This window comes from Acipenser ruthenus, chromosome 35 (assembly GCF_902713425.1).
Source record: "Acipenser ruthenus chromosome 35, fAciRut3.2 maternal haplotype, whole genome shotgun sequence".
NCBI classification, from domain to species: domain Eukaryota; kingdom Metazoa; phylum Chordata; class Actinopteri; order Acipenseriformes; family Acipenseridae; genus Acipenser; species Acipenser ruthenus.
Window position 1 is genome coordinate 1112205 of NC_081223.1, and position 25965 is coordinate 1138169.

The window sequence follows — 25965 nt, forward strand, 5'->3', positions numbered from 1 at the left end:
ACAGCTGTCAAATAGACAAAGCTCAACACTCGAAGATAATATGCCAAATTGAAAATGCTCAACACACTAATTGAATTAATTACACATAAAATAATGAATGTAATTACGCTCAATAATTGAAATGGGAACTTCAAATCTTAAATAAATTGATTACAATTCAAATTTCCAGAACGCCATCCGATTTGTGTTTAGTCTGTTCTAAATCAATACTGCGCGTTGTATTTCAGGTTAAGCGCTGTGCTTTCCATTTGCCACTTGGTCATTCTATTCCCCGGGACTGCCCCTGTCATGGCAAATCTGACATGCTAAAGAGATGCTTTGCACTGTTTCTTAAATCAAGTGGCCTCAAATAAATTGTCTACATTAATGTCTGCTTAGCCTACCTGTCACTCTGGTGAAATTGTAAAAATGGGTAATTGACTTGTGGATGTTAACATCAGAACTCGAGCTGTCATTCTCGTACCCTCAAACTGGCGCAGGCAACACATCTGCCTGGATTCCTGCATGATATAAATGTGTTTCTTCATTTGCGCGGCCTGCTTTTTATTATTCATTGGGGTTTGTTTACTACATGCCTCCATAGCTGAGCCTTTAATCAGACAGTCCTTGTAGGTGACAGTCCAGTTTGTTCCGAACGTACTTCTGCCAAACTTAAATTCAAAATACAATCTTCTAAATGGGTTGTAATATAATTTCAAAAGTATTATTTATTTATTTATTTATTTATTTATTTATTTATTTATTTATTTATTTATTTATTTTAATTAACGTACTGATTTAAAATTAGAGGGCTAATATGAAAGAGGTGCGTGCATCAATTGCAGCTAATTAGCTCCCATTAGCACCTGAACCTCTTTATAAACCCATTGCGCACTAAGGAACACCAAACTCAGCTACTGACGGGTTTGTTTTTATTATTGTTGTTTTTTAACGGTGAAAGAAGTTCACGGTCGGGGCTGCTTTGGATTTAATGATGCTGTGTTGTCTTAGATTTGGGTAATTGTTGATCTTTTCTCTACTTTAGAAACGTTCATTTTATTGTGTGTTTCTCACTAGCGTGTTTTTTTCCAATGCAGAATAACATTGCTGTTAGCAGTGTTAGTCACTGAAGTTTGGACGCAGAACCCCCCTCTAGGTACCATAACGGTCGCTTCAGCAGAGCTGTCCTTTTAGCTTCCTGTTTATTTGCCGGTTGTGTGTTTTCAAGTATCGTTGTCTTCTGCAGGCTCGGTGAGGACAGAATGTCAAGGGAGTGTTATGATGATGATGTTGGATAAGTCTTTTGTTGGAAAGTATTTTCGCATCAATGTGATTGGTGAGTGATCATTTTTCTTGAATGGGAAGATTTTGATGTTCAAAGCCTGTTGACTTGTAATGTAATAATTTGTATTAAGTACGGAGCACTCCTGCGCTGTATGGCAGCAACCAGGCTTTGTTTTTGTAGGATGCAGGGTATGAAAGGCTCTTGCGTTGGCTTTAAAAGCATGTTGCTGATCATACTAAATAGACCTGTGCTGCTACAACCTTAGTCAGATTTGTTGACTGCAAGTGCGTAGAAATAGAAATCATTTTCTCTAAACTTACTGTTCTGAACGAGCGTATAATTCTATTAATATAAATAGTTTTTAAAGAATTGCAGTAAGTAGATGGAATGGGGTGGTGGGGGTGTTCACTTTGTTATATCTCTACCTTGCTTGATCACGTGTACAGTTTCTTAAAAGGCCAACCGAATTTCTTTCCATAGACAATAAGGGGGCGCTTGTGTCCCTCTCTCCAAGACTGGCTGCACAGTGTGGATATAGTTTAACTGTTGACTTCTTGGGAAATGCCAAGTTCCTTTCTTCTGTGGTGAGCTGCTTTGCTCAGAACACAGTGAGTCCTCATTTTATTTCTTGTAAACTTGTTTCTAATGGTGACATGCTGGGACTAACTTTAGCCTTTGTTTCCAGAATGATGAGACCTACAAGCTGACAGTACAAATCAGTGTCTTCTCAAACAGTGCTATGACTTCAGCTTCCTCCTATGTTCAGAGCATGACATGCCGCTATTCTCCATGGGCAGAGAGGGAGATTCTGTGTGAAAGAAACTACATGGAGGTAAGGGCTGTCAGGATGTGATAATGCTGTTCAGTATAACTTGTTGGGTTGTGTGGGTATTTTAATTGTCACTGCAGAAGTGCTTCACTCATGACTAATGTGAGTTCTCTTTAGGTTTCTGTGAGAAGAGGTGTGCCACTTATTGAGCCAAACTTTGTTCAAGATGATCCTGATTGGTCCCTTGCATACCCTGAGGTAGAATCATATGACTTTGCATTTGCTTCATTCATGTCCCCTTGGTCTTGCCTATTGAGGTCTACTCTACTGTCTCATCTAGAGGAAGCAAAATCTAACGGCCCCCTTAACTTTAACCTGTCTCCCAAGAGGGTGGCCATATACGAATTGTGTGACATTTAAGGCATTGGCTTTGCATGCATGTAATCTGTGATTGCTTTGATAGAAATTGATTGTGGAGAAGTTAACCCTTTCTTGTCAGTGTAAGCCTTGTATTTCAACCACTGAGGTAGTGGCTTCATATGTGCAGGGCTATAAATCCTTCATGATAAATGTGTCCTGATTTACCTTTTTGAAGACTGCTGCATAGGAGTAATTTAGGTGTTGTCATAAAGTTTGGTACACTGATGTGTTAAAGTCCAGTACAAATGAATGGCTGTAAACTCTGCCTGTATCGGAACATGCTTTCACATAGGCTTTCGTACGCAGTTGTATTGGAGGATTTTCTCTGTTCCCTTAGATGTCCGCTGAACCTAGAACGGTTTCAGTGATGTGTCATTAAACTTTCAACTTTCAGTTTTAGTTCCTGTTTATTAAACATGACATCTGTTATGACAAATCCTTTAGACTGGGGATGCTTTGTGTTCAAACTCCCTAATCTAATGAGATTTCTTTCTGCTAGGCAACTGCTGCTGACAACAGCATCTGGAAAATTGTGTTCCATCTCCCAGCAAATAGAAAGACAACTATGACTGTTGCTCAGGCCATGACAAATGGCTATGGCATAAACACTACACCAACTCGAGTTCTGGTTAGAGCTGCATACAATTCCACAGAAAGCCAGCCTCAGGTGGTAAGTAGTCTAGGCTTCATTGTTGTCTAGTACAGTATATCCAGACTATGAAGGTAGACTTAGTCTTGCTTTTGTTTTAGTAAAAGTTCCCCCTTCCCTCCAACAGATCCAAACTGTACCAATGGCTGTGCTAAGATCAACCACCTTTTATAAGCAAAGATGGATGGTCATGATGGTGGACACTGCAGTTACATGTCCTACTGGTGAGTAAGCTTATGGAGGGCAACAGTGCTCAAGAACTGTTCTAGGTTTATGTATGAATTTTCTATACCAAGTCTATGGTGTTCCTTTCTGTCAGATGGAACAGCCTTCACAGAACAGATGATTACATGGAATGTTCCCCGTGTTCTACCTCCTCTTGTTCCGACACCACAAATTACTACCCTTGATGTTCAAATGGGAGTTGATGGCCGCAAGCTTGACCCTGCAACAATTCATAATCGAGATTATAAACTGGATGTTGGTCCCCAGCTAATCACTGTAAGAATTCCTGTGGGAGCTGATGGTGGATATTACAAGGTATGTAGAAGTTCAACATCTTCTAAATCCTTCTCATTTTAAAGCTTTCCTCCTAAGATGCTTCTGTGCTTTCAGAGCCATGTATTGGACAACACCTATGTGATCTCTTACTCTATTGAACCAATGCTGGAGCATACCTGGCAAGATGGGCCTGAGAAGACCAAGTACACAGTACTTCATCCAATAACCACTCCTTTCATGCCTCGGCCACCAGTTGTCACAAACAGTATGTAGAACTTGTCCACATGCAGTAAATCAAAGGTATTTGTTGCAGTGCTCCACTTCATATCCATCATTTTAACTGCATGCTTTAATTTCAGACACTGTTCCTAAAGCCAGAGTGTTCAATGTGACCCTGGGGACATTCCTGCCTGATGTGGAGCTGGTCAAAATTATAGTTGGACCAGAGACGTTAACTGTGCAAGAAGCCAACCTAAAAGGTTATAATGTCCAGGAGCATGTCTTTCCCAATGGATCCAAGACCTACACCCTCCAGGTGCCATTTGAGGATCCCAATGTGAAGCAAAAGGTAACATCCCACCTGTTCAACCATCCAATTGCCCTTTGAAAACACTTGCTCCATGTGGATGTGTTGCTTGCTGTCTGATTTAGGGTTTAATCCTACAAACCCTTGCTCTTCTTTCAGGTAACTCCTCCAGACACCAGAACCTACATTCTGCCCCTGACCTACTTGCTGAATATAGTGCCAGAGAATACACCCTTTACTCATCCTGCTGTAGTCGAAGCCATTCTCAAAGACATCAGTAAGTGCCTGACTATTTTTTTTGGTCTACAACTACCCTTTTCTAACCAATCCAGTCCATTGCCCTGACAACTGCTCTTCCTTTTGCAGTTCCACCTACAGTAACTGGCTACTGTGACGGTGCTGCATTCTATACCATGGTAACATATGGCAACATGGGTCGCAACTGGATTCCTTTTGTGGGCTCAAGAGAACTTGGTGGGAGCCTGCTTGCCCTGTACAAGTATAATGCCAACTCTACCAATTTCTGGATGACTGCCATATAATTCAGCTGATGCCACATATGAAGTAAGTGATGGAACTTTAAAATGTGTGTTTTAGCTGTTTTGGGTTCAACACATTACTGACCTGGTGTATTGTCTCTGTAGGTGATCAGTTCTTCAGGCATCAGAAGCAGGCTTGACTTGACCTTGAAGGATATTGGGACCATGGTTGTGGTGGCTGACTTCTCTCTGTCCTGCAGTTTCCCTACAAAGATGATTGGTAACTCTCCTGCAGACCAAGCATTCTGTATAATAGCTGCATGAATTGGTATTGAAGCTATAATCTGTTTCCTTAACCTGGATCCAAATGCTGTGTTTCAGATTGCTTCACCAATGGAACTATGGCAGCTCTTGCTGTGAAAGTGGAATCTGTCCCCAGCTTGTCTCCAAGTCAACTGACTCTAAGGGATCCGAGTTGCCGGCCTCTTCAGTCTGATGCTATCAATGTGGTTTTCTACTTCAATGTCAACTCCTGTGGAACAACTAGAAGGGTTAGTATTGACACATCAAAAATCCTATTTGAGGAAGTTCAACATGTTGACAAGGGGTGGCCACAACACACCTGAATCAATTTGGGGACACATTGTGACCTGTGTTTGTATCCACTGAATTGCTTGCATGAATCAGACACTTGTCCTCTGAAGGATGCCACCATTGTATTGACCAAGGTGCTGTGACACAGGACATGACTCCTGGATATGGTATTGCATGTGCTGCCTCTAGACCTTTTGGGTCAGTTGCAATGAACTGAAAGGAGCATACTAACTGGGGATGATCCCGTGGTTAGTACAGAGGACAGGACTAAACTAGTACACGAGTTAATACCAATTGCAGCTCAAGAGTCGCAAGCTGTGTATTTGCAACAAACCCAAAATAACTGCTGTTGCTCTCCTAGAGGTTACTAAAACAATATTTAGTCTAGCAGTTTCTATAGACAGCCTTGTGGTATTGTTCTAACATTGAACAAATATAAGTCAAATGTTCAATTATGAAACTGAACTATTTATAACCAAGCTTTTTTTATTTTTAAAATTGTGAAATTGGTTAGTTAGTACACAGCTGGGGATGATCCAGAGTACCATATTAGCTAGTCTGCAACTTGGTATGCAGCTCCATACTAAATCTACAAGTTCATTGCAACCTGAGCCTTTGTGATTTCTCTTCCAGTTTGACAACAGCCTCCTAACTTACGAGAATGAAGTGCTGTTCACATCTTACCGGTAAGGATTGCAATCAAATGGAGTATCCTTATGGTTGAGGCTGAAACTCTACTAACCCCCATCTCCTCTTTCCAGGTTGAGAGTTGCCTGTCACTATCTGGTCAATGACACCAAGGTAGTACAGTTCTTGTACCAGAATAATCCTGCACCTGTAGTCCAGCCTGGCCTTGGGGACCTTGCGGTCATCATGTGGCTTGCATTGGGTAGGACTTGGAAATAGAAATAATATAGATGCTCTAGTAGTGCATGTTCTGTCTATAAATTATCCCTTTTGTGTGTCTGCAGATTCAACTTACAATGACTTCTATGGAGCTCAGGATTACCCTGTTGTGAAGTACTTGCGAAGACCCTTGTATTTTGAGGTAGCACTCCTGTACAGCAGGGATCCACAGGCTGAATTGTTTTTGGAGAACTGCTGGGCAACCTATTCTGCTGACAGGAATAGCTCTCCAAAGTGGGATGTTGTTGTGGACAGGTAAGATGCTGGAATATGATATTGCTGGTACAAAACCTAGGAATTGGAGTTGTGGCTGATGTGCTCCTGACCTACTTTCTCTTTCTAGCTGTGAGAACTCTGCAGATGAGTACTTGACCATCTTTCACCCAGTCTCCAGCAATGCAAGAGTGCTGTTCCCTTCCCATCTGAAGAGGTTTGAAGTGAAAATGTTTTCCTTCACAAGCGGCCAGGATGCACTGAAAGGACAGGTAAAGTGGAGTGTTGGAATGGGTGATCTTTTACCACAATGTGTGGTTTGGATTGCTTTGCAAGCAGCAAGTAGTCACTGTTCTCAAATCTTTGAGTTGGAATGAAAACATATAACTGCACTTTTGCAAGAAACACTTACGATGATGCAATATATTTGTTTTTCAATTCAGTAATCCTCATTGGATGATGGTACTGCCTGATCTATTGATGCTAGTTTTGCTTGACAAGGTGTGCTGTCTTTCAGATTTACTTCCACTGCAGTGTTGTGATATGTGATTCAAACCGGCCATCAGACAGACTCTGTAGCAGACGGTGCATTCCAGAGAAACAGAGGCTTGGTAAGAGCTCTGTCTGTTGGGGGGAGGGGGGACATTTTTCATGCATTTTTGTCCAGTTTGTTTTGATGGACTCCTCCTAATTCCTCCTGTAGGTCGCAGTGCTGAAGGGATGGATGGTGGTGCAGTAAAGGCGTTTGTGTCTTCTGGCCCAATTGAGCTGAAGAGAGATGGATCCCTTCACTTTATGCCTAGAAGCGGTAATATGCATGATGTGAACACAATTGCAGTTAAAGTGAAATATATAACTATCTCTTTATATTCCACTAACTATTTCTTTCTTCTCTTGCAGGCCAAGTCAATGTGTGGTCCCTTCTGGGAGCTGCAATGGGTGTGTTCAGTGGTTTTCTTTGTAGCTGGAGTTGTATATTTTTGGAAAATGCCCAAAAGTGTGTATTGATAAATAAAAATCTTGCTTGTAAAGACTGTTTGTTTGGATTGTGTGGTGGTGTTTTTTTTTTTTTTTTTTTTTTTTGCTGGGTGCTTGACTAATTCTACATAGATTATATATTGGTGTGTGTCAGAATGGCCATGTTAATGGGATTCTCTCCTCTTACTGCATTGAATGCTTTGCTCAAGGACCCTTCATTAATTCATTGTGAACCCGGGGCAAAGACTTTCCTCCTCCATGGAGCTGTAACCCTATTTTTATATTCCTTCTTGCTTTGACATGCTACTTTCAGTATGCAAAGTTTAGGGTGAAGTTATCAACACTCCTTATATATAATACCATGTTATAGCATCACAAAAAGTGTGTAGATTTATATGGGCTGTTTTTTTTTTTTTTCTGTTATGAATGCAAGTTTTTATTTTGTTCACTGCGGTTTATACGTCTTTTACTGGAAGTGGTCCCTGGTGAGAGCTCCAAGTAAGGTATTAGTTTAGCTTTTCAGTTTTTAATACTGTGTGTACACAAGAGTCTTACTTTACTGAGGAACTAGTTAAACAAACCACTACTTAGCAACATGTTCTCTTCATGTTTGTTTTCACTGTGGTTTATATAGTCCGTTACTGGATAAACTCATTTTACGAAACACGTTCCATAACAAACCGGTCCACCCGATGCGGGGAATCTTTAGATCCGCGCACCAGTCCGAACCAGAAGTTCCATTCTTTGAGCTGTTTGGTAAAACAGGAGGACTAGATATATATCTATATAGAGAGAAAGAGAGCGCGGTATTATTGGAACTGAATTCACTACAGCCGCTGGCAACCCCTTGTGTAATGTTTATTATATAGAGGACGCTGAGTTTGATGCAAGACTCTCGTGCAGGCACATTCATATTATTAAACCTGCTCGCAGACTCTCCGGCGCCGTCACTCTGAGTGCTCTTTGCAACAGACTGAGTTTGTATTTATATTCATGTTGGGTTAATCAGAGATGACTATCGGCGGCCCGTCTGTAGTACTACCGGAGATTTTAATTGCACAGTTTGTACCGCTCTGTGCAGCGCCGTCCCGTTTGTAACACGGTACGTGAACTGCATTCTGCTAAACAAAACATCACAACAGCAGCTCCATCTACTGGACAAAACCCAGACATACACGTTGAAACAATGATCCAGTTCAATATCTACAAAGAATGAACAAGAAACTATTAGCAAAGCCCCGAAAAAGAAAATATTATACAAAACGGTTTAAAATCAAATGTTTAATTGTTAATCTCACCATTTTTAGTTACTGTGGAACTATTTCTCTCAGTGGAAGGTAACACAAATAAAAAATATTAATATAAAGTTTGAAGTCTTCTTTATTTACCAACAACACACTCATAGACCCATTTAATAATAGCAATAATACACTCCAGGGTCTGTGTGTTATCATGAGATATATCACCACTTCCTGGGCGGTTGAAGAACTCGACTTCGTCTAGTGCCTCCCAACGCACCCAAGGCGTGGTGATATTACCTCATGATAACACACACACCCTGTCGTGTATTACTGCTTCATTAATGTAGTCATTAGGTTTATATGTCACATTCCTTTGTTGTCACTGTATTGATTTAGATATTCGGGTTGGATACCTCGGAAGCCAGCGGAACTCCAGCGTTTCTCCAACAACCACTGATAAACCACTCCCGTGATGATCGGCGCTGCCATGACAACCCATGACATCACCCGCACAAGTTACAACACGGCGAGTCATTTTTTGTAGCACAATATTAACGTGTTATTGTTTTCACAAAATAACATCAATAAGATTATCAGATCACCTGCTAGTGTGTACCAAACAAAACCTCAAATATCAGTGAATTGATACAGAGACAAGCCGTGACACCAGCAAGGGGTTCAAATGAAATTAATAAATAAATTACGACATGAAACAAAAACACATGTGGGTATATTTTAATCAAAAATCCATGCATCCATAATTCTGATTATAATCTCACAGCTAATTCTTTACAAATGATCAATTTCTATATTTCGCGGAGTGCTAATGTGGTGTTACCATTTAACACATTAATGGATTTTAGAAATCATCTATGCTAGTCTACCCCTCAAACAGTTTTAAATATAATTTAGATTTAAATAGCAGTTCCATGTTGTAATTTAAATACATATGAGCTACCAAAACATATTTTTGTTTCATGTCGTTATTAATGTATTTACTTATTTATTTGGTTAAACTTTAATCCAGCCTTACATTTTAACTTCTTGAAGTTACCACAGCGTGTCTATGTATGAATTACTGACGAGTAATATTTGTGATTTGATTACTCTAGCAGGTGAACTGATAATGTATGGATGTTATTTTGTGAAAACAATACAATAATTTTTTTTTTTTTAAAAAGAAATACTACAACATTTAATAAATGAATAAATTATACACCAAACTGAAGCACATTTGTTTAGTGTTAATATCATAACAAATATACTTCTTATAAATACGTATCTCCTTTTATTTGTTGGAAAACGGTCTGTAACTGAAGTAAAGTATTTTTTAAATACAGTGGTATTTGAGTATTTAAAATATGGTTATCTTCTAAATTAAAATGCCAGCAACGGTGTGTTAATTTAACGAAGCGCCTAACGCCGCTCAGAACGTTCGCATTTTTAAATTCTAACGGTCTCTGCTCAGCTGAGTGGAATGTTCACGAGCCGGTTGCCTAGCAGCGTCTCCCCCTCCTTCTCTGCCCCGCCCTCTCGCCCTCTCGTTGCTCCAGCTAGGAGTTCAAATTTAGCTTCGTTATATCAGCGCAATTCTTTACTAACTTTTGCAAATTAGCTTATTAGGGGCTTCGTGTTTTTTCAGGTGCAGTCCGGGCAGACTGACTGGAGCATCATTACAGTATACCGCACTGCGCTCAGCTTTGTGTGGTGGCTGATACACAAAATAATGAACGACTATTAAATAAATCACATGTATTGCTTTTTAATGCTAAATATGTATCTGGTATTCTAAGTATTATCAACAATTAATAATTCAGTTATATTCATATTCAGAATGTAAAACAGTATTAAGACAGGGTCCAGTATTAGAAATTAATAAACACACTTTAAGAGAAACAGCAGTGATGTTTATTGACCATTCCCATACATTCTCTATATGTTTCTACATTGTGGTTGCACAGGGACAAGGGACTCAGTGATGTTAAAAAAAAAAAAAATTAGAGCCTACAATTACCCAATATAGAAAGGTAGCTGGGAGAAAGGTCATTCAAAATGATCTAGACAGCATTCAGAACTGGGCAAACACATGGCAAATGACATTTAATAGAGAACAGTGTAAGGTACTGCACACAGGCAATACAAATGTGTATTATAAATATCATAATATGACACTTATTGAAACACAATTGCAGTGTTTAGAACACATATACAAATAGAACTAATCCACTCTTCTATTAAACTGTGAATTTAGTGTTTGATTGAATCCCTCTCTGTGTTTGTATAGTCTGGAAACAGGCATCAGTGCCCTGCCAAGCTGCACACAGTGCCATCATTCACACTGACCACAAGAGGGAGCCAGAGCACCACTGCTGTCCATAATGTAATAACACAGTAATAAGACAATGGAAATAGACAGCAGTTACCTCCCCAGTCAGCCCAGTTCTCCCATTGTTAACACAAGGCTCCTCACACCCAGTCATCTAAACACTACAGTGTGGTCTGTGTCTGTATATGGGAGATACTGAAATTGAAGAAGGAATCTATGAAAAAGACCAAGGAGTTTATGTTGACTCAGAAATGTCTTCATCTAGACAATGTGGGGAAGCTATAAAAAAGCCCAACAAGATGCTCGAATATATAGTGAAAAGTGTTGAATTTAAATCAAGGGAAGTAATGTTAAAACTTTACAATGCATTTGTAAGACCTCATCTAGAATATTGTGTTCAGTTCTGGTCACCTCGCTACAAAAGGATATTGCTGCTATAGAAGGAACATGTCATATGCAGACAGGCTTAAAGAATTGAATCTATTCAGTCTTGAACAAAGAATACTACGCGGTGATCTGATTCAAGCATTCAAAATCCTAAAAGGTATTGACAATGTCGACCCAAGGGACTTTTTCGACCTGAAAAAAAGAAACAAGGACCAGGGGTCACACGTGGAGATTAGATAAAAAGGCTTTCAGAACAAAAAACAGGAGGAACTTTTTTACACAGAGAATTGTGAGAGTCTGGAACAAACTCCCCAGTAATGTTGTTGAAGCTGACACCCTGGGATTCTTCAAGAAGCTGCTTGATGAGATTCTGGGATGAATAAGCTACTAACAACCAAACGAGCAAGATGTGCCGAATGGCCTCCTCTCGTTTGTAAACTTTCTTATATTCTTATGTTATAGAAGTGGGATTATTTAAACGCTGTCCAAATGCCCACTGACATTAATCGATAAACTTGACCTTGTTATAATACAAGTTAATAGAGACAGCACAGTGAGTCTTTAGAGCAAGGTCAATTCCAGCATATCATGATAATACAATACACACATTTGTGTTTTGTTTCCCCAGAGTTGGAGAGTAATTCATTAGTAGAAGTGAAAGATGAGAGATGGTCCAGGTTCAATAACCAGTTTAATGTAGGGAGCACACAATAAAGTAAAAGCAGGGTTTGCCATAACGCCTCCAGCATCCCATCATGCCTATTGGTTTACCCACAATATGCAAGTAACAATTACCTGGGAAAGAGCAGCGTGCTTCTGAACGGCTAAACCGATGACATTATAGAAACAATCAGGCACTTTCTCCTTTACTAAATATGCAATGCAGAAGAAAGAGGAAATACATGAATCCTCCCTTGCACTGTTAAGAGTTCTTTGTTGTCAATAAAGAGTGCTTTTTGAGTGATTTCAGTGGTGGCAGTATGACAAGAATACATGTCATGTGTAATAAACCAGTCCAAAACGAGACATTGATGCTAATAGTTTTATTGCTGAAAAAGCTTTACAGAAAGAGAGAGGCTTTTACCCAGTTTCATGTAACAGCAGATAGTGTTGTATTTTTGGCAGGACAGCAGTTATACTGGTCAACAGTTTGAGCATTTGTTGTCATGAATGCAAATAAAAGAGATTTTAAAATAATTGAGAGATGAAGAAAATCTCTATATAAACACAATGTTTTTGTCAGTCTGTGAACAAGGCCTGTCACGGGACAGTTGTGACATCACAGGGTGGTTGTGAGGAGCTGGGAGAAGAAAGGAGTCTACTGGTCAAACCTGACTCGGTGCAGTGATTATGAGCTGGGGCAAATCAATCAAGCACGCTCTCCAAGTAACGCTTTGTATATGTGCCCATGTGCAGCTGTGTTTCTATTCAAACATGTGTGAGCATGTGATCTCACTGAGAATCTGAGACAGCATGTTAAATAAGGACACCTTTCCATACAATGTAAAGACCTGCTTCATGAGAGGCAGGAAATCACCCAATAGAAAAACAATGTTTTCTCTATTATATATCCTTGAAGAGATTGACCAAATGCACAACAGGGAGCAGCTGTTTTAAACAAACTGGGAATGGCCTGATAGAAATAAGTATGGGTGCTGTAGCTGTGATTGGGGAGGGGGACCACAACAGAAAGGTTACAGCCATGCTACAAAAGAAGGTTGCTGGTGTGTTTAAGCTTTGCTTGCAGGTCTGCTGTCAGGTAAATTCCAGCACTGTGATCCCTGGGCGCTGCTGCTTCTCAGTAGTGCTGGCATCGCCTGCAGCGGTAGGTATGCCGGTCTGAAACCAATTGAAGACATTATCAGCAACCTGGGCAGAAAAGCTATTGTTCTGATCCATACCCTACAGAGCATTTCACAGCTAGGTAATGAGATTGTGGGGTGGTAATGGTCAGCATTGTCTAATAATATAGACAATCAGTGTCACACTGAGCTGCAGAATTGAACTCCCTCCCATGTGTAGATAGCATCCTCCACACTCTTTGTATTACACTCATTTGAATTACAAATTTGAGTAAAGCTTTGTGTAATTCAGCAAGCAAATTTCACAATCCCAAAGGGTATGGAATCATGTGGAGCAACCACAACCTCTCAATACAATCCTATCAATAAAAGACACGGAAACCCTCTATACTAGTTCAAATGCCAAACATGCTTCTGAGGTTTTATTCAGAGCAATCCTAGATCAAAGCTCCTCTGTTTTGACCCCTACTTTTATATTTTGTTTCACTGAAATGACAAAAGTTCCACAGGAGATTGAGGTCAGTGGACCCTTCTTCTCAACTCAAAGCCAACCCTGACATAATGACCTCCCACAGAGAACTACTGTATGCACACCATAAAACAGCAGCAATCCCATTCATCAGATCTCCTGGGATTATTTGTGGAGTTGGTTACTCTGGCATGAGATCATACACATGTAATAAGTTTAAGTATACATTTCAGGATTGCAGGAGACAGGTTAGACTTTCCTCTTTCCAATAAGTTACAAATGACCTCAAATCGATCAATAGTTTGAGACAATGCAGTTGAAAGATGAATCATAAACTCATCTTGATATTTCCAGTTGAAGGATTATGATGGATGGCATCTGTTATAAAACTTATTCCAACAATTCTGTGTCTCTCTTGGAGTTCCATCCATATTTGACCTGGTCGACCTCATGTTCTAAACTGATATGGAATGACACTTGTTTTTCTATTTCAAATTGTTCTAATATATCCCTCAACCAATGTATACAGAAATAATAAGGCATACTCACGGCGAGTGCAGCGGTACCCATGACGGTAGTAGAAATAGTAGTGATAGTGATGAGCTACACAAAAAAAGAAAAGATAATTAGGAACAGTCTATTTTTAACACAGAGCTTCTTAAACCCACTGCCTTCCACACTGTAGCTCCCAGAACTCAACCCCCTGAGCTACTCAGGGACAGTGGCCCTGTGGTTAAAGAAAAAGGCTTGTTACCAGGAGGTTCACATCCCGGCTCAGCCACTCCCACTACACCACACTGCAGCTCTGCACTCTAGTCATTGAACTGCTCAAACCCACTACCTTCCACACTGCAGCTCTGCACTCTAGTCATTGAACTGCTCAAACCCACTACCTTCCACACTGCACCTCTGCACTCTAGCCACTGTGTCACTGAAGCCTCTCAGCAAAGCTACACTGATAAACAATTCGTGCCCTGATTGAAAATAATAAATAAATCCCACTGATTGCTGCATCAAATAAAGTAGAATCCATTTACTTACCATAGTAGCATCTGTACCTTACTGTGAAAGATACAAGTGATATATTGAGTTCAGTCCATTTTAAGTCACTGCAGTGGCTGCTTTATACTATTATACAATAATACCCCAGTGCTCCTTCCTGCTTCTCTGAGTCTTCCAAAGTGTTGCTGAGATCTGTAAACACAGGCTGTGGTTACATTTTTAATGAGAGCAGTCCTGTGTTGTATCCAGTGCTATGAAAGGAATGACACCATGGAATGGAGAATGCAAATGGCACGATTTTTATTTTATTAAGGTTTTTGTATCTGTTTTGAAAAAATGTAATTATGGTCATAAAATTCTGCACTTTTGTTAATAACTGCAACAGTGTAGAATACTTGAATTAATATTATATAAATAAACCACTTTAAGTGCAACATATTATATAAGGCAAGGAATTGTAATAAATCAACTTGCAGTAAACAGTTTGCATAATATCTCTTAAATAAATTATTATATTAAATCTGCTGTATAAAAAGTGGTTTGAATATTAAGAGCAGGTCTATATGTTTCAAGGATATGTATATTTTGTGAAAAAGGTAAATCAAACTGAATGAACATTTTAAAATCTCAGTGTATTTTATTCACACCCTGCAATGGTTTATTGAAGAGATGAGCAGGAGGCAAGATCGACTCGAAGGGAAATTTCAGATGCAAAACTTGATTTGTTTTTTCCCCCCCAATATATTTAAATATTTACTGTTGATGACTGTTTCATTTCTAATAAGTTCTTATAAATGATAAGAATGACAAGTTGATTTGGCTATTCACGTGGATAAGCCACAGCTGCATTTTACAATACCAGGGAATCCTTCTGGTCTGAAGCAGCCTCTTATTTCTTAGGGGTAAATAAGGGGTCCCCATGGTGGGAGGTGGTTGATGCAACACATGGGAGTTTTCAAGTTCTCTAAATGCTGTGTCTTATTCTAGTGGAGTACAGGCTCATCAAATCAAACCCCAAGACAAGTAGACAAACCTCTGTGTTGAGAATATAGGATTGAGTTCTGGAAGAATGGATCTTACCCAGTTCTCTCTTGCTGGCCTGGTAATCATCATCTCCCAGCTCTTCGGAGTCCTCAAGGAGGCTCCTTGCATCTGCACACAGAGGAAATGGAGGGGGGAAATCATTCTTTTAAATGGCAATGTACAAATTAAGAACAAAGAAGGATATTCTTATGGTAAGTTGATTATTCAATGATGCAGCATTGAGGAAAAGCCTGCCTTCTCCACTATGTTATCTCATGGAAGACTGTCTGCTATCTCCCTACCCTTCTGTTATTCTGATGAAAGTCAGTCAATGCCATCTCTTCCCCCATTTATTTTAGGTTGAAAGCAATCAATGCAATCCCTCCCTCCCTCCCCATGTTACTCAGGAGAAAGGCAGTCTTACCAGCCCCTGACAGAAGCTATGCTGTCAGGACCGAGAGGAGAATGGCTCTTGTAGTCCAGGCTTTCATCTTGACAAGTTGCTGATGCTGCTTTTCCACTCTTCAGCTGCTCTGGTCCCTCCACCCTGCTCTGTTTTATACCCTCTCCCAGGCAAATGCACTCCTTCACCACTAAACCCTCATCAAGGACCCTTTCTTTCTCTACACTGTGATACTGTGTGATGCCCTCCTCTTCCAAATTTCCATACTTCACTTGAAAACTATTTCCTCTATACCCTATGATCCAAATCTATTGACACAGTGTCAGTGATCTCCATTGTTCTCTTAACACAGAGCAGGATCAGTGCTGGGATCAGCAGGTGCAGACAGGTGGCCCCATATACAGTATTAAAGGCAATAGAATGATTAGTTATCAGTCATGCAGAATGAAGCATTCTCTGGAATTTCATATCTACAGTACAGTACTGCAAACACTCAGCTCACAAACATGTTCATTATACCAGGTGTTGTGGTTGAGCTGCTTCTTTCATTAGCAAATCAGTCAGCTGTTGTACGGTGTGGAGTGCATGTTTCTTATTGAAACATTTCACAATTGTATTACCAAGTCTCTTTTTAGTAGGAAAGAAGTAGGATTGAAATACCCAGTGGGTGTGAGAGAAAGACCTTGGTGTTGTGATAGACTCATTTCTACCAGCAACGGGGAAGCAATCATAAAGGTGAAGACTAATCCCAGGGCTTAAAGTTAACCCAAACTAATACCTCAAGCATAGCACTGACACCAGGGCCAGAGGACACTGCTGGAAATTAAGTGTGGATAGCCATAGGACAGAGGGTAGGAGACACCTTCTCACACAGTGTGGTGAGGGGATGGAATGGGTTACCAAGTCATGTTGTTAGGGCTGGGATCCTTTAAGACCCGACTTAACAGGTTTGAGATCAATCAGCTGCTGCACTGATGGGCCGAATGTCCTCCCTGGTTCTGTGTTCTGAATTCTGGATCTCCAGTGTGCTGGCATTGATTGGTAACTCCTCTCCAGAGTCAGTTGTTTTCCTTGTACACTCAACCAACCCTAAATATGTTGAGAGAACAGTTGAGGGAACTAAATCTATTCAGTCTGGAACAAAAAAAAAAGACTAGAGGAGACTAAAGGTTTTAAAAAGTTGAAGTTAACTGTAGTCACTCTTTCAAGCACAGTAGAGAGACCAGTACTAGAGAGAGAGGGGACTATTCAACACATTGGGAGCAGAAATCACCTTGTTAAGAAGCAATGGTATGCAGCCCATTAAAGTGCTAAAAGCTCTCTGGCGCACCCTGCTGGAAACAGTATTGATTTTCCACTTCAAGCTGCCCGCATGATAACTGTGGTATACTGTGCTGCGTCTTGAGGTACCGCAGATTCACCATGGTATCAGGGAAGATTCCACACAACACACTGCAAGAGGCTGAGCAGTGCAGGAGGAAAAAGAGAAACTTGCACTCCTAATAACAATCTATTTAATATATTACTAATGTGATGTAACACAATCAGAATGCTCAACAACATGATGAACACAGATTTTGGTGAGTTTTTGATCTGAACAAATTGTGATTAGGGGTGACCAGATTTATCAAGCCACTTCTGTTTTCAGTTAATATTTCTGTATTTAGTCAAATGCACTCCTGTTGTTTAGTTGTCCCCAAGTGTCTGCATTTCTGAGAATGTTCTCTAGTCCTGTAAGAGTCTGCAACTGACTTCACTTCTTCACACTAAGTGCAGGGATAGGATTACACACCTATGTGAATGTTATGGTGTCTTTTAAGGTGTCCTAACTGGTTGAATCTCTTCCCACAAACAGCACAGTGATAAGGTTTCTCTCCTGTGTGAATGTGCTGGTGCCTTTTAAGGGATCCTAAGTCACTGAATCTCCTCCCACAAACAGAACAGTGATAAGGTTTCTCTCCTGTGTGAATGCGCTGGTGGATTTTAAGGTTTCCTAAATTACTTAATCTCTTCCCACACTCAGTACAGTGATAAGGTTTCTCTCTTATGTGAATGTGCTGGTGTGAATGAAGATTTCCTAACTGTGTGAAACTCTTATCACTGGTCTGTATGTGGGAAGGTTTCTCTCCTGTGTGAATGCGCTGGTGTCTTTTAAGCAGTGATATATGATTGAAACTCTTCCTACAATCAGCCCAGGAAAACGGAGTCCCTCCTGTGGGATTTCCCTTGTGAGTTTCAGGAGCGTCTAATTGACAGGAACTCTTCCCACCTTCAATAGAATGAGGCAAGGTCTTCAAGTTGCCCTGGGTTTCAGAATTGTTAAAACACACAGAATGTGCCGTCTCTGTACTCTCCACAGTAAGTGGGTGTCTGTCTTGTAAAGAAGGGATTTTAACTGAGTGAGTTCTCAATGTCTTCACATACTCTTCTTGGGGTGTCGTTTCTCTGTGTTTCTTGCACTGTGGTTTGCCTCTAGGAGAGTTTTTGTACTGGGGTGATAGAGTGGAGTCGTGTTCTCCTTCATCTACTTTAGAAGCTAAAGAAAGAAAAAGAAGAGAGACAAAGGTTATTGTACAGCATTCTTCCACATGCACTGTTCTGAACACAAGTGAATGAGCAGTTCAGTGATTGGTTGTTTGAGATGAGGCGGATTCATTTACCAGTTAGTGTCCCGCAAGTTTCAGTCACAGCAATTTATCTAATATATATATATTTTTTTTGATAATAATTAATATAGAAATTCCATTTGCAATCCCACGCACTGCACCGTGTCTTTTTATTCTAGCTGTATTGAAGACACACGACATGCAGAACTATGTAGGGCTGGAGGGGTTTGGATTTTCCACAACTCATTTTTTTATAAATCAAACTTTCTTGTGTAAAATATCTGTAGAGCAAAGATCCGGTAAAACTACGATTCCCAGAATCCCCTCCCAGCTGAAACTGATTCGCTGATCTGCTGTACAGAACACCTCCACACACGTACTTACTGTACTGTAACAATAACAACACAGCAATGCTTACTGTGAGACACACAAAAGTGAAATGTGGTGTTGCGAGCAAACATTACAGTCCTCGGGATAGTTGCCATGAGATGAGCTTTTAAAAATGAAATAAAATAAGACTAATTTTGGCGATCCTGCTGCATACATTCTCCACAGAAAATCTTTACTGAAATGTTTCTTCTGGTGACGCTGAGGAACCCGACTGGATTTGGCATCACCCAGTGATGGGACACGTGATCCCAGCAGCTCTGTAAAGCTGTGGGAGCAGCACAACTGCAAACAGTCTACCAGGAATGAGGGAAGGCAAAGATCTAACACAGGGGTGTCCATCCAAACTGAACCTGTTCAATGTGGAGCGGAATGGCCTCCAGGACCGTGATTGGACACCGCTGATCTAACAGCATTCTAAAGAGGCGTGCCAGCGGCTGCACATCTAGCAGGTGCCTCAGAAGCAAGCACCGTGATGTCCTTGTTGACATAGTGGCTGGGCAGCTCCCCTTGGTTAAAATATGAATCTCAAGCACACTGCTGGTGTTCAGTACCAGGTTCTGCAGGATGAATAGGCAGCTCAATGCTGCTTGTTTTGTAGGATTACCTCTGAATCCCAGTTCACATTCAGATGGAGAGTCATCACACAGGTTGGATCCCAGCTTGTTGTTCTCCTCAAGTGTACAGACATGATTTTCATGGGGAAGTTCCTCTGCGATGGGGACACATTCCTGCTCTATGAATTCCTCTTTAATAGGAACACATTCCTGTTGAGGGACCTCTTCATCTTTAACACATGCCAGCTCTGTAACCTGCATTAGACTTGCACACCACTCCTGCTCAAAGGACTCCTCTTGTGTGTAAGCTGCTTCTATCTTTGGCCACTCCTGTGCTTCAGATTCAGGGATAGCGTGGCTCTCTTTGGGATCTGTGGGAAACAAAACAGTATACAATTAGATCTCTTACTTACTAGCTATGTTTGTTGGTTGCTTTGATCAGGGATTTAAAGTTACTGTTCCTCAGTTATTTCGTATAGCGGTGAGCCGGTATAATAGTTTGGTGGTTTAGGTACATGATGGCAATGATACCATTCCTGTTATTCTACATTGCAATTATCGGTTAACGCTGTGTTTGTGTTCCTATGAACAAAGTGAAGGAAAAGGCATTTCATATGAACATCTTTTTATTCTACGTCCTGTACAAAACAAGCCTCAGTGCTGCTGGGCTTTCTCACCTCCTGTAGCCTCACACTGGAGCATTGCATCCACTTCTACCCCCCTGTCAATCACCATCATGACCGCCGTTCTGCCTTTGCATTGTTCTAATGCAAACATCAATTTCTCTACTGCAAACATGCTTAGAAACCAAGCCTGGAGACTTGCAGTCTTAGCAAAGTGTCTGAGGAATGTCTTTTTGTTACCTGATCCTGTATTGTGAGAACGGTTTTGAAGGAAACGGTCAACGCAGAATACAAGTTTCAATGTGTCAAATACAATGAGCAGACAAGCGACTGCAGCAGGATAGCCTGCTTATTCTCAAAGCAGTTTCATTTAAACATGTGATTTACACAACTCAAACTTTTTAAAGTGCAGCCATATGTTTTTTGTACAAACTCCACCGGTGTAATAATCATTAGCAACAACACTGGAAGCTTACTTGTGCAATGTCAGGTGACCTGTAGATATAAATCCAATAACATACCTTGTAGTATTAAAATACATTTGTAATGGTGTGGCTCTCCCTATTGTATGTATCCTGTGCAAACTCATCTCTGCTCTTAAATAATAACCTGGATTAGTAAATGTTTATAAGCAATATGAGCGACCGTTTCCTAATTCTGTTTACCATCAGCTGATCATAGTACTTTATTTAGAGATTCAATCTAGAGATTCATTAAAATGATACAATTCAGTTGACACCTTACTGTGCTGTATTTACTTCCTCCAACTTCAACCCTTAATTGAACTTGTGGAAGCACTCGGGTCCAAAATCTTACACCGGGTTGGTGCAGGCAGGGTGCTGCTGCCGCCCCTTTATTCACACAGTGAGGTCTGGAAAGATCGTGTAAATGTGTGTGTGTGGAACAAGAAGGAAACAGGACTGAAGCAAAAGAACGAGCAGCGAATGAGCCGCGACTGTACCAAAGACAAACTCAACAGCACTGGAGCGGAATACAATGAAACCATTTATCTAAAAATAGATTCGCAGTCAAACAGTTCAATCAAACACTGAAACCCGATGTGCTGCTGCCTGTATGTTGAGATTAGATCACAAATCATTATTCTAACCCTCTGCAATATGGTCTGTGACTGTCTCAGTGGGACTCTATACAAGACATCACTTTACCAGAAGGATGCCATTGAAGCCTCTTAAATTAGACTGGCTAAGATTTATCAATCTAGTACTTTATTAATTTCTAGACTACCTATTTAAATATATAAAATAATACAATGTCTTGATTAGACTCCTTATAGCCAATTTCAGGACAGAGTTGTGTTATTAACAACACTTATTATAATCAAACACTTTAAAACGTGTCTTAAGAGAGATTCGAACAAAGATCTTTCCAATAGAAGGTGGTTTAAGGTGCTGGATTGACCAAGCAATACTACACAATAAAATCAATCTTACCTTGAAATATTAAAGGTTATTTAGTGTCTGCATCTGCAGCGTTTATACACGCTCGCACAGCTTTCAGCTCGCTCTCTGATATTTCCAATCTCAGCTTCAGACTTTCATTCTCTTTCTCCTTTCCAGCCATTTCCATTTGTAATTCAGTGAATTTGCTGCCGACAGCTTCAGTAATCGCACACAAGACGGTGTGTAGAGCCGCTTTCACTGCGTGCTCGATGGTAGAGGCGAGCTCGTCTTGAAAGAGCGACACGGACACGCTGCCGTCCATCTTCACTGGTTTGAGTTTCACACTGGTCTAGTAGCGGAATCCTCTTTTCATATTATTTACTAATATTTAATTTTAACTGTAGCCTTCCCATTCAAATATATTCATCACTTCTTCTGGTGTGATAAAGAAAGCACACAAACAACAGGCTTTGCAAGGAGTAACTTTCCTTTGGTCTTTCAGAATCGCGCAGAGCTCTGCTGGAGCTTCAACGCGTTTGTTTCTCAGTAAATCATCTCATTGAAAAGCTCGACTTGTCTGTAGCTGCGACTGACGCGCTCCGCTCTGTGTGTGTAATTCAACACAGAAAAGGGATGCTTTCCTTTTCACGGAACTCCGTGCAGGTGATAAACAAACACAAAAATCACTAATTATTAGAGAACATTTCATCCCAGCCTAAATACTTTAAACAGCAGGAGACAGCGTGTTGTAAAATCATCACTGACTGCAGCCACCTCTCCACACATGAACAAAACAAACCACTCTATTTCCTGCACTGAAATGAAAGCGTCACTAGCAGAAGGCGGGTCTGGTTGGATTCATCGCGTATTATTGGCTGTAGAAACACTCTATCTCCAGCATATGAGCCTGATTGCCTCCCTGTCGAGGCGGTTATGAAACTGGATGCCAGACTTCGCCATGTTGGCTCTTTCAGCGCTGTGTTCGATGCGATGACGACACTGCGCGAGATCCGAAATGGCGCCAGTTTCGAAAGTCTCTGCGTTCTCATGCGCGCGCTCAATTCCAAAGCCGCTGCTGCTGTGCGCGTGCGGTTTGAAAGCTGCTGAGGATTTTACATCATCAGAAAGCAGCGGACAGCGCAGCGAGTTAACATTTCCAACAGCATGCTTTTGACAGCACCTATTAACTTGTGTACTGGTTATATATATGTACTTGAGAAAGATATGTACAACATATCGAAACGTTGGGCAGCTGGCTCCTTGAGCTAAACTATATATAGGCGCCTATATATACTCCTACTCTTTGCACTATTGTCTATAGAAGTGATATAGGTGTTGCGTCCTTACTGCTGTTACTTCCAGTGCAGAAGTGGGCACACTTGACTGCGTTCCTAAATTTAACGCTGAGAAGCATCAAATCTCAAAATCGTTCCTAAACTCACCGTTGAGAGCGAGTGACTCTCAGAGCTGGTGAGCTGATCAACAAAAAGATGGCGACACCCCCAAAAATTATGAATGGGATTTAAATGTAGATACTGGTTCCGCAATCCGCCGTCAAAACGGTAATTGTTAATACACACACACATATGTATAACATTATATATATATATATACAGAATGATGTAAATGTATTTGACTCTATTCACATCCCCTTACATTTAAAATCCTCCACAGGTTGGGAGCCTCTCAACTCAGATTAAGGTTGATACTGTATAAATGCAGAACCAATCGTTCCAGATGGATGAGACCATTCATTTTTAAATACATGTAATTTGATTTTTGTATTGGTATTATTTGTATTGAGGCAGGGAGGCTGCAGTTGTTTCTAAGCAACAATGAATCTGGAATAACATTCTTAGGGTTCGTGTCATTCGACTTTGTCTCATCAAAGATGTTTCTGGTGACGTGCAGTGGATTATATTTGGAATCTTTTGTTCTGTTGTTGTTTTCTCAAATAAGACGACAAATTAATAGCTCAGTTGGTTAGAGTGAAAGAAACGAACACCAGTCAGCCCGGCTAGCTCAGTCGGTAGAGCAGGAGACTTTTAATTTCAGGGTCGTGGGTTCGAGTCCAACGTTGGACGTCCATTTAAATACAAATTGTAGATGTTTCTTCGAGGCTACGGAACAATGTCTGATTCTGTTCACATTGTATACAGTATTGCAACAAAATTACTTATTGGTCATTGTCAAATAGCAATTACTATTGTAAAATGCGTGCATCGTTTATAGCTATAACGATACTGAAATACATAATCTTAGTTTTAGGTTGGGTTGTCAGGATGGCAATGTGGTCTAAGGCGCCAGACTCACGAACTCTTGTCTTTTCAAAGAATTGTGTGTTCTGAACTCCGAATGGAGACGTGGTTTCAAATCCCACTTTAAACAGTTCAATCTTACTTTAAAAGGAATAAATGTGTTCATTTTACTATAAAATATTGTTTCAAGGAAATCAACAGCTGATACCAAACTCTTGTCAGCACTCAAAACCATTTTAATTTCCTTTTTAAATCCGACTAAAATAGTGTTCCTAACACAGATTGCATTTTGTTGTAAACAGACTACTTTTTAACGTCAAAGTTAAAGTCTCAGGCTGGGATGCGGACCATTGAGAACAGTATAAACGATCTATTCTTAGACGCAGCTTACAGGAGAAATGCCCTCGTTTAACATGCTAGGATGATCGACTTCGGCATTCTCCAACTGCTGTTTACATTTTCTAACACGTTATGAGGAAGAAAAATATTTGGTGTCCAAACATGTGTTATTTAATTTGATTGTTTTAATATTCCAAATAACATATTACTTTGAAAAACATAATATATATTTTTAATACAGTCCTATCTGAGTATTTTAAATATGGTTATATTCAAATTCCAGCAACGGTGTGTTAATTTAACGAAGCGCCTAACGCCGCTCGGAACGTTCGCATTTTTAAATCCTAACGGTCTCTGCTCAGCTGAGCGGAATGTTCACGAGCCGGTTGCCTAGCAGCGTCTCCCCCTCCTTCTCTGCACCGCCCTCTCGCCCTCTCTCGTTGCTCCAGCTAGGAGTTCAAATTTAGCTTCATTATATTAGCGCAATTCTTTACTAACTTTTACAAATTAGCTTATTAGGGGCTTCGTGTTTTTAAGATGGTTCAGGTGCAGTCCGGGCAGACTGACTGGAACATCATTACAGTATACCGCACTGCGCTCAGCTTTGTGTGGCGGCTGATACACAAAATAATGAACGACTGTTAAATAAATCACTTGTATTGCTTTTTAATGCTAAATATGTATCTGGTATTCTAAGTATTATCTACAATTAATAATTCAGCTCTATTCATATTCAGAATGTAATACAGTATTAAAACTATCAAACTGACTGGAAACATGGAACACATTAATTGCGATCGATTCGATACCAATAGGATTACATAAGAGCTGTTGTGTATAGACAATGTCATAAACGCCGAAATGAACACGGACGGTCTTTATTAAGGGCTGACTCGTTTAGATGTTCGAGAGATCTAGGTGTACTGGACAAATCTACTGGATTTTTTCCAAATCGTAAGTGTACCGCCTGTGATAATACATTTAAAACTAAGAAAATGCACAAGCCATACAACGAAAAAAAAGAGTACAGTATCTTAGAAGTGATTGTGCTTCAGCTCATGACATTTATGTGATTTCTTCTCCTAGCCATTTGCAATATGATAGCAAAACTACTAGACAGTTACAATTGCACATTAATGAGCGAGCATAAAAGTTCAATTAGGAGAAAATATATTCATCCACCACTAGCTAGACATTTTGTAGATGCCAAAAATTCCGTTTCAGATCTTAAATTCTGTGGCATACAAACATTTTCAAGATCGCAGTGGTGGTAATGTCACGGGTGACGAATGTGTTGATTATTATTTTATTCAGTATTTTCACTTATGATTTTTGAATTTTAATTGGATTGGTTTTCCTTTTTTTGCACAGTTTGTTTATTTGAATTATTGTTTTATTTTTGAGCGTTAGATGCATTTTAATGTGTATTTGTTCACTTAACCATACGTCATCCTCTCTCTGGTCCAGACCTCCTCTTAGGGCTCCTGTCCAGATGCCTGTTTGGGCAGCCCTCTCCATAGGGTGCTGCGCTTCAGCTGAAGGCCTCAGGAGAGATCTTGATATCCTGACATAAACCACGAACGCAAAGGTTCTTATCAGTACCTCTTTTCAAATGTCTTCAATCACCAAGTTCCGCAGTCCTCCCAGAGTGAGTCCACGAAACAAAATAACAAAACAAAACTGACACTGTCCGTGCACAAAAAACCCCCAGCTGCTCACTGTCTAATCTCGTCCTCTTTATTTTCGTTTACTTCCCTCGGCTTCTCTGTCTTTCCTATTCCGGTATCTCCTAGTTCCATGCTCCCAGTCTCTTAGTTCCTCACCCTTTTTATACCTCAAAGCC

General features: G+C 40.3%; 3 protein-coding genes and 1 long non-coding RNA gene across 6 annotated transcripts; 3 read left to right on the forward strand and 1 right to left on the reverse strand.

The window, feature by feature from the left end:
- The first annotated feature begins 913 nt into the window (after positions 1–913).
- LOC131705255 (uncharacterized) lies at positions 914–4673 on the forward strand. Its single transcript, XM_059007625.1, has 13 exons — positions 914–996; positions 1077–1135; positions 1226–1315; positions 1745–1872; positions 1950–2096; positions 2211–2291; positions 2953–3123; positions 3230–3326; positions 3422–3642; positions 3718–3868; positions 3963–4171; positions 4289–4406; positions 4496–4673. Exons 1-13 carry the CDS (start codon positions 971–973, stop codon positions 4669–4671), a joined length of 1674 nt encoding a protein of 557 aa, XP_058863608.1. The 5' UTR covers positions 914–970; the 3' UTR covers positions 4672–4673.
- A 1182-nt stretch (positions 4674–5855) lies between these two features.
- LOC131705263 (zona pellucida sperm-binding protein 2-like) lies at positions 5856–6922 on the forward strand (the record flags this gene model as incomplete). The annotated part of the gene is made up of 5 exons (XM_059007648.1): positions 5856–5888; positions 5964–6091; positions 6174–6363; positions 6452–6593; positions 6839–6922. Coding segments are annotated over exons 2-5 (432 nt in total), but the record flags the coding sequence as incomplete, so codon positions are not given.
- A 107-nt stretch (positions 6923–7029) lies between these two features.
- On the forward strand, positions 7030–7355 carry LOC131705275 (uncharacterized). The gene is made up of 2 exons (XR_009310279.1): positions 7030–7129; positions 7222–7355. It is a non-coding gene; the product is annotated as an uncharacterized LOC131705275 (long non-coding RNA).
- A 4933-nt stretch (positions 7356–12288) lies between these two features.
- LOC117395301 (zinc finger protein 484-like) lies at positions 12289–22341 on the reverse strand. 3 transcript variants are annotated; one of them, XM_059007639.1, is made up of 7 exons: positions 21577–22341; positions 19553–19873; positions 15974–18488; positions 15607–15678; positions 14566–14718; positions 14074–14127; positions 12289–13092 (listed from the first exon to the last, which is right to left on the reverse strand). In XM_059007639.1, the coding sequence occupies exons 2-3, from the start codon at positions 19761–19763 to the stop codon at positions 17737–17739; spliced, it is 963 nt and encodes a 320-aa protein (XP_058863622.1). In that variant the 5' UTR covers positions 19764–19873; positions 21577–22341; the 3' UTR covers positions 12289–13092; positions 14074–14127; positions 14566–14718; positions 15607–15678; positions 15974–17736. The 3 variants fall into 3 exon arrangements, with proteins under 3 accessions (XP_058863622.1, XP_058863623.1, XP_058863621.1); XM_059007640.1 differs by lacking the exon at positions 14566–14718; XM_059007638.1 differs by having other exon boundaries at positions 14074–14718.
- Between the last annotated feature and the right edge of the window lie 3624 nt (positions 22342–25965).

What these genes read in the sequence shown, in the direction of transcription:
- LOC117395301 (XM_059007640.1), bottom strand. Translation starts at nt 19,763, where the DNA reads ATGCAGGTTACAGAGCTGGCATGTGTTAAAGATGAAGAGGTCCCTCAA. An exon ending in ATGTGAACTGGGATTCAGAG is followed by an intron (nt 18,489 to 19,552) that starts GTAATCCTACAA and finishes TTCTTTCTTTAG; the next exon opens with CTTCTAAAGTAGATGAAGGA.
- LOC131705255 (XM_059007625.1), top strand. Translation starts at nt 971, where the DNA reads ATGATGCTGTGTTGTCTTAGATTTGG. An exon ending in CTGATGGTGGATATTACAAG is followed by an intron (nt 3,643 to 3,717) that starts GTATGTAGAAGT and finishes CTGTGCTTTCAG; the next exon opens with AGCCATGTATTGGACAACAC. An exon ending in ATCCCAATGTGAAGCAAAAG is followed by an intron (nt 4,172 to 4,288) that starts GTAACATCCCAC and finishes CTCTTCTTTCAG; the next exon opens with GTAACTCCTCCAGACACCAG.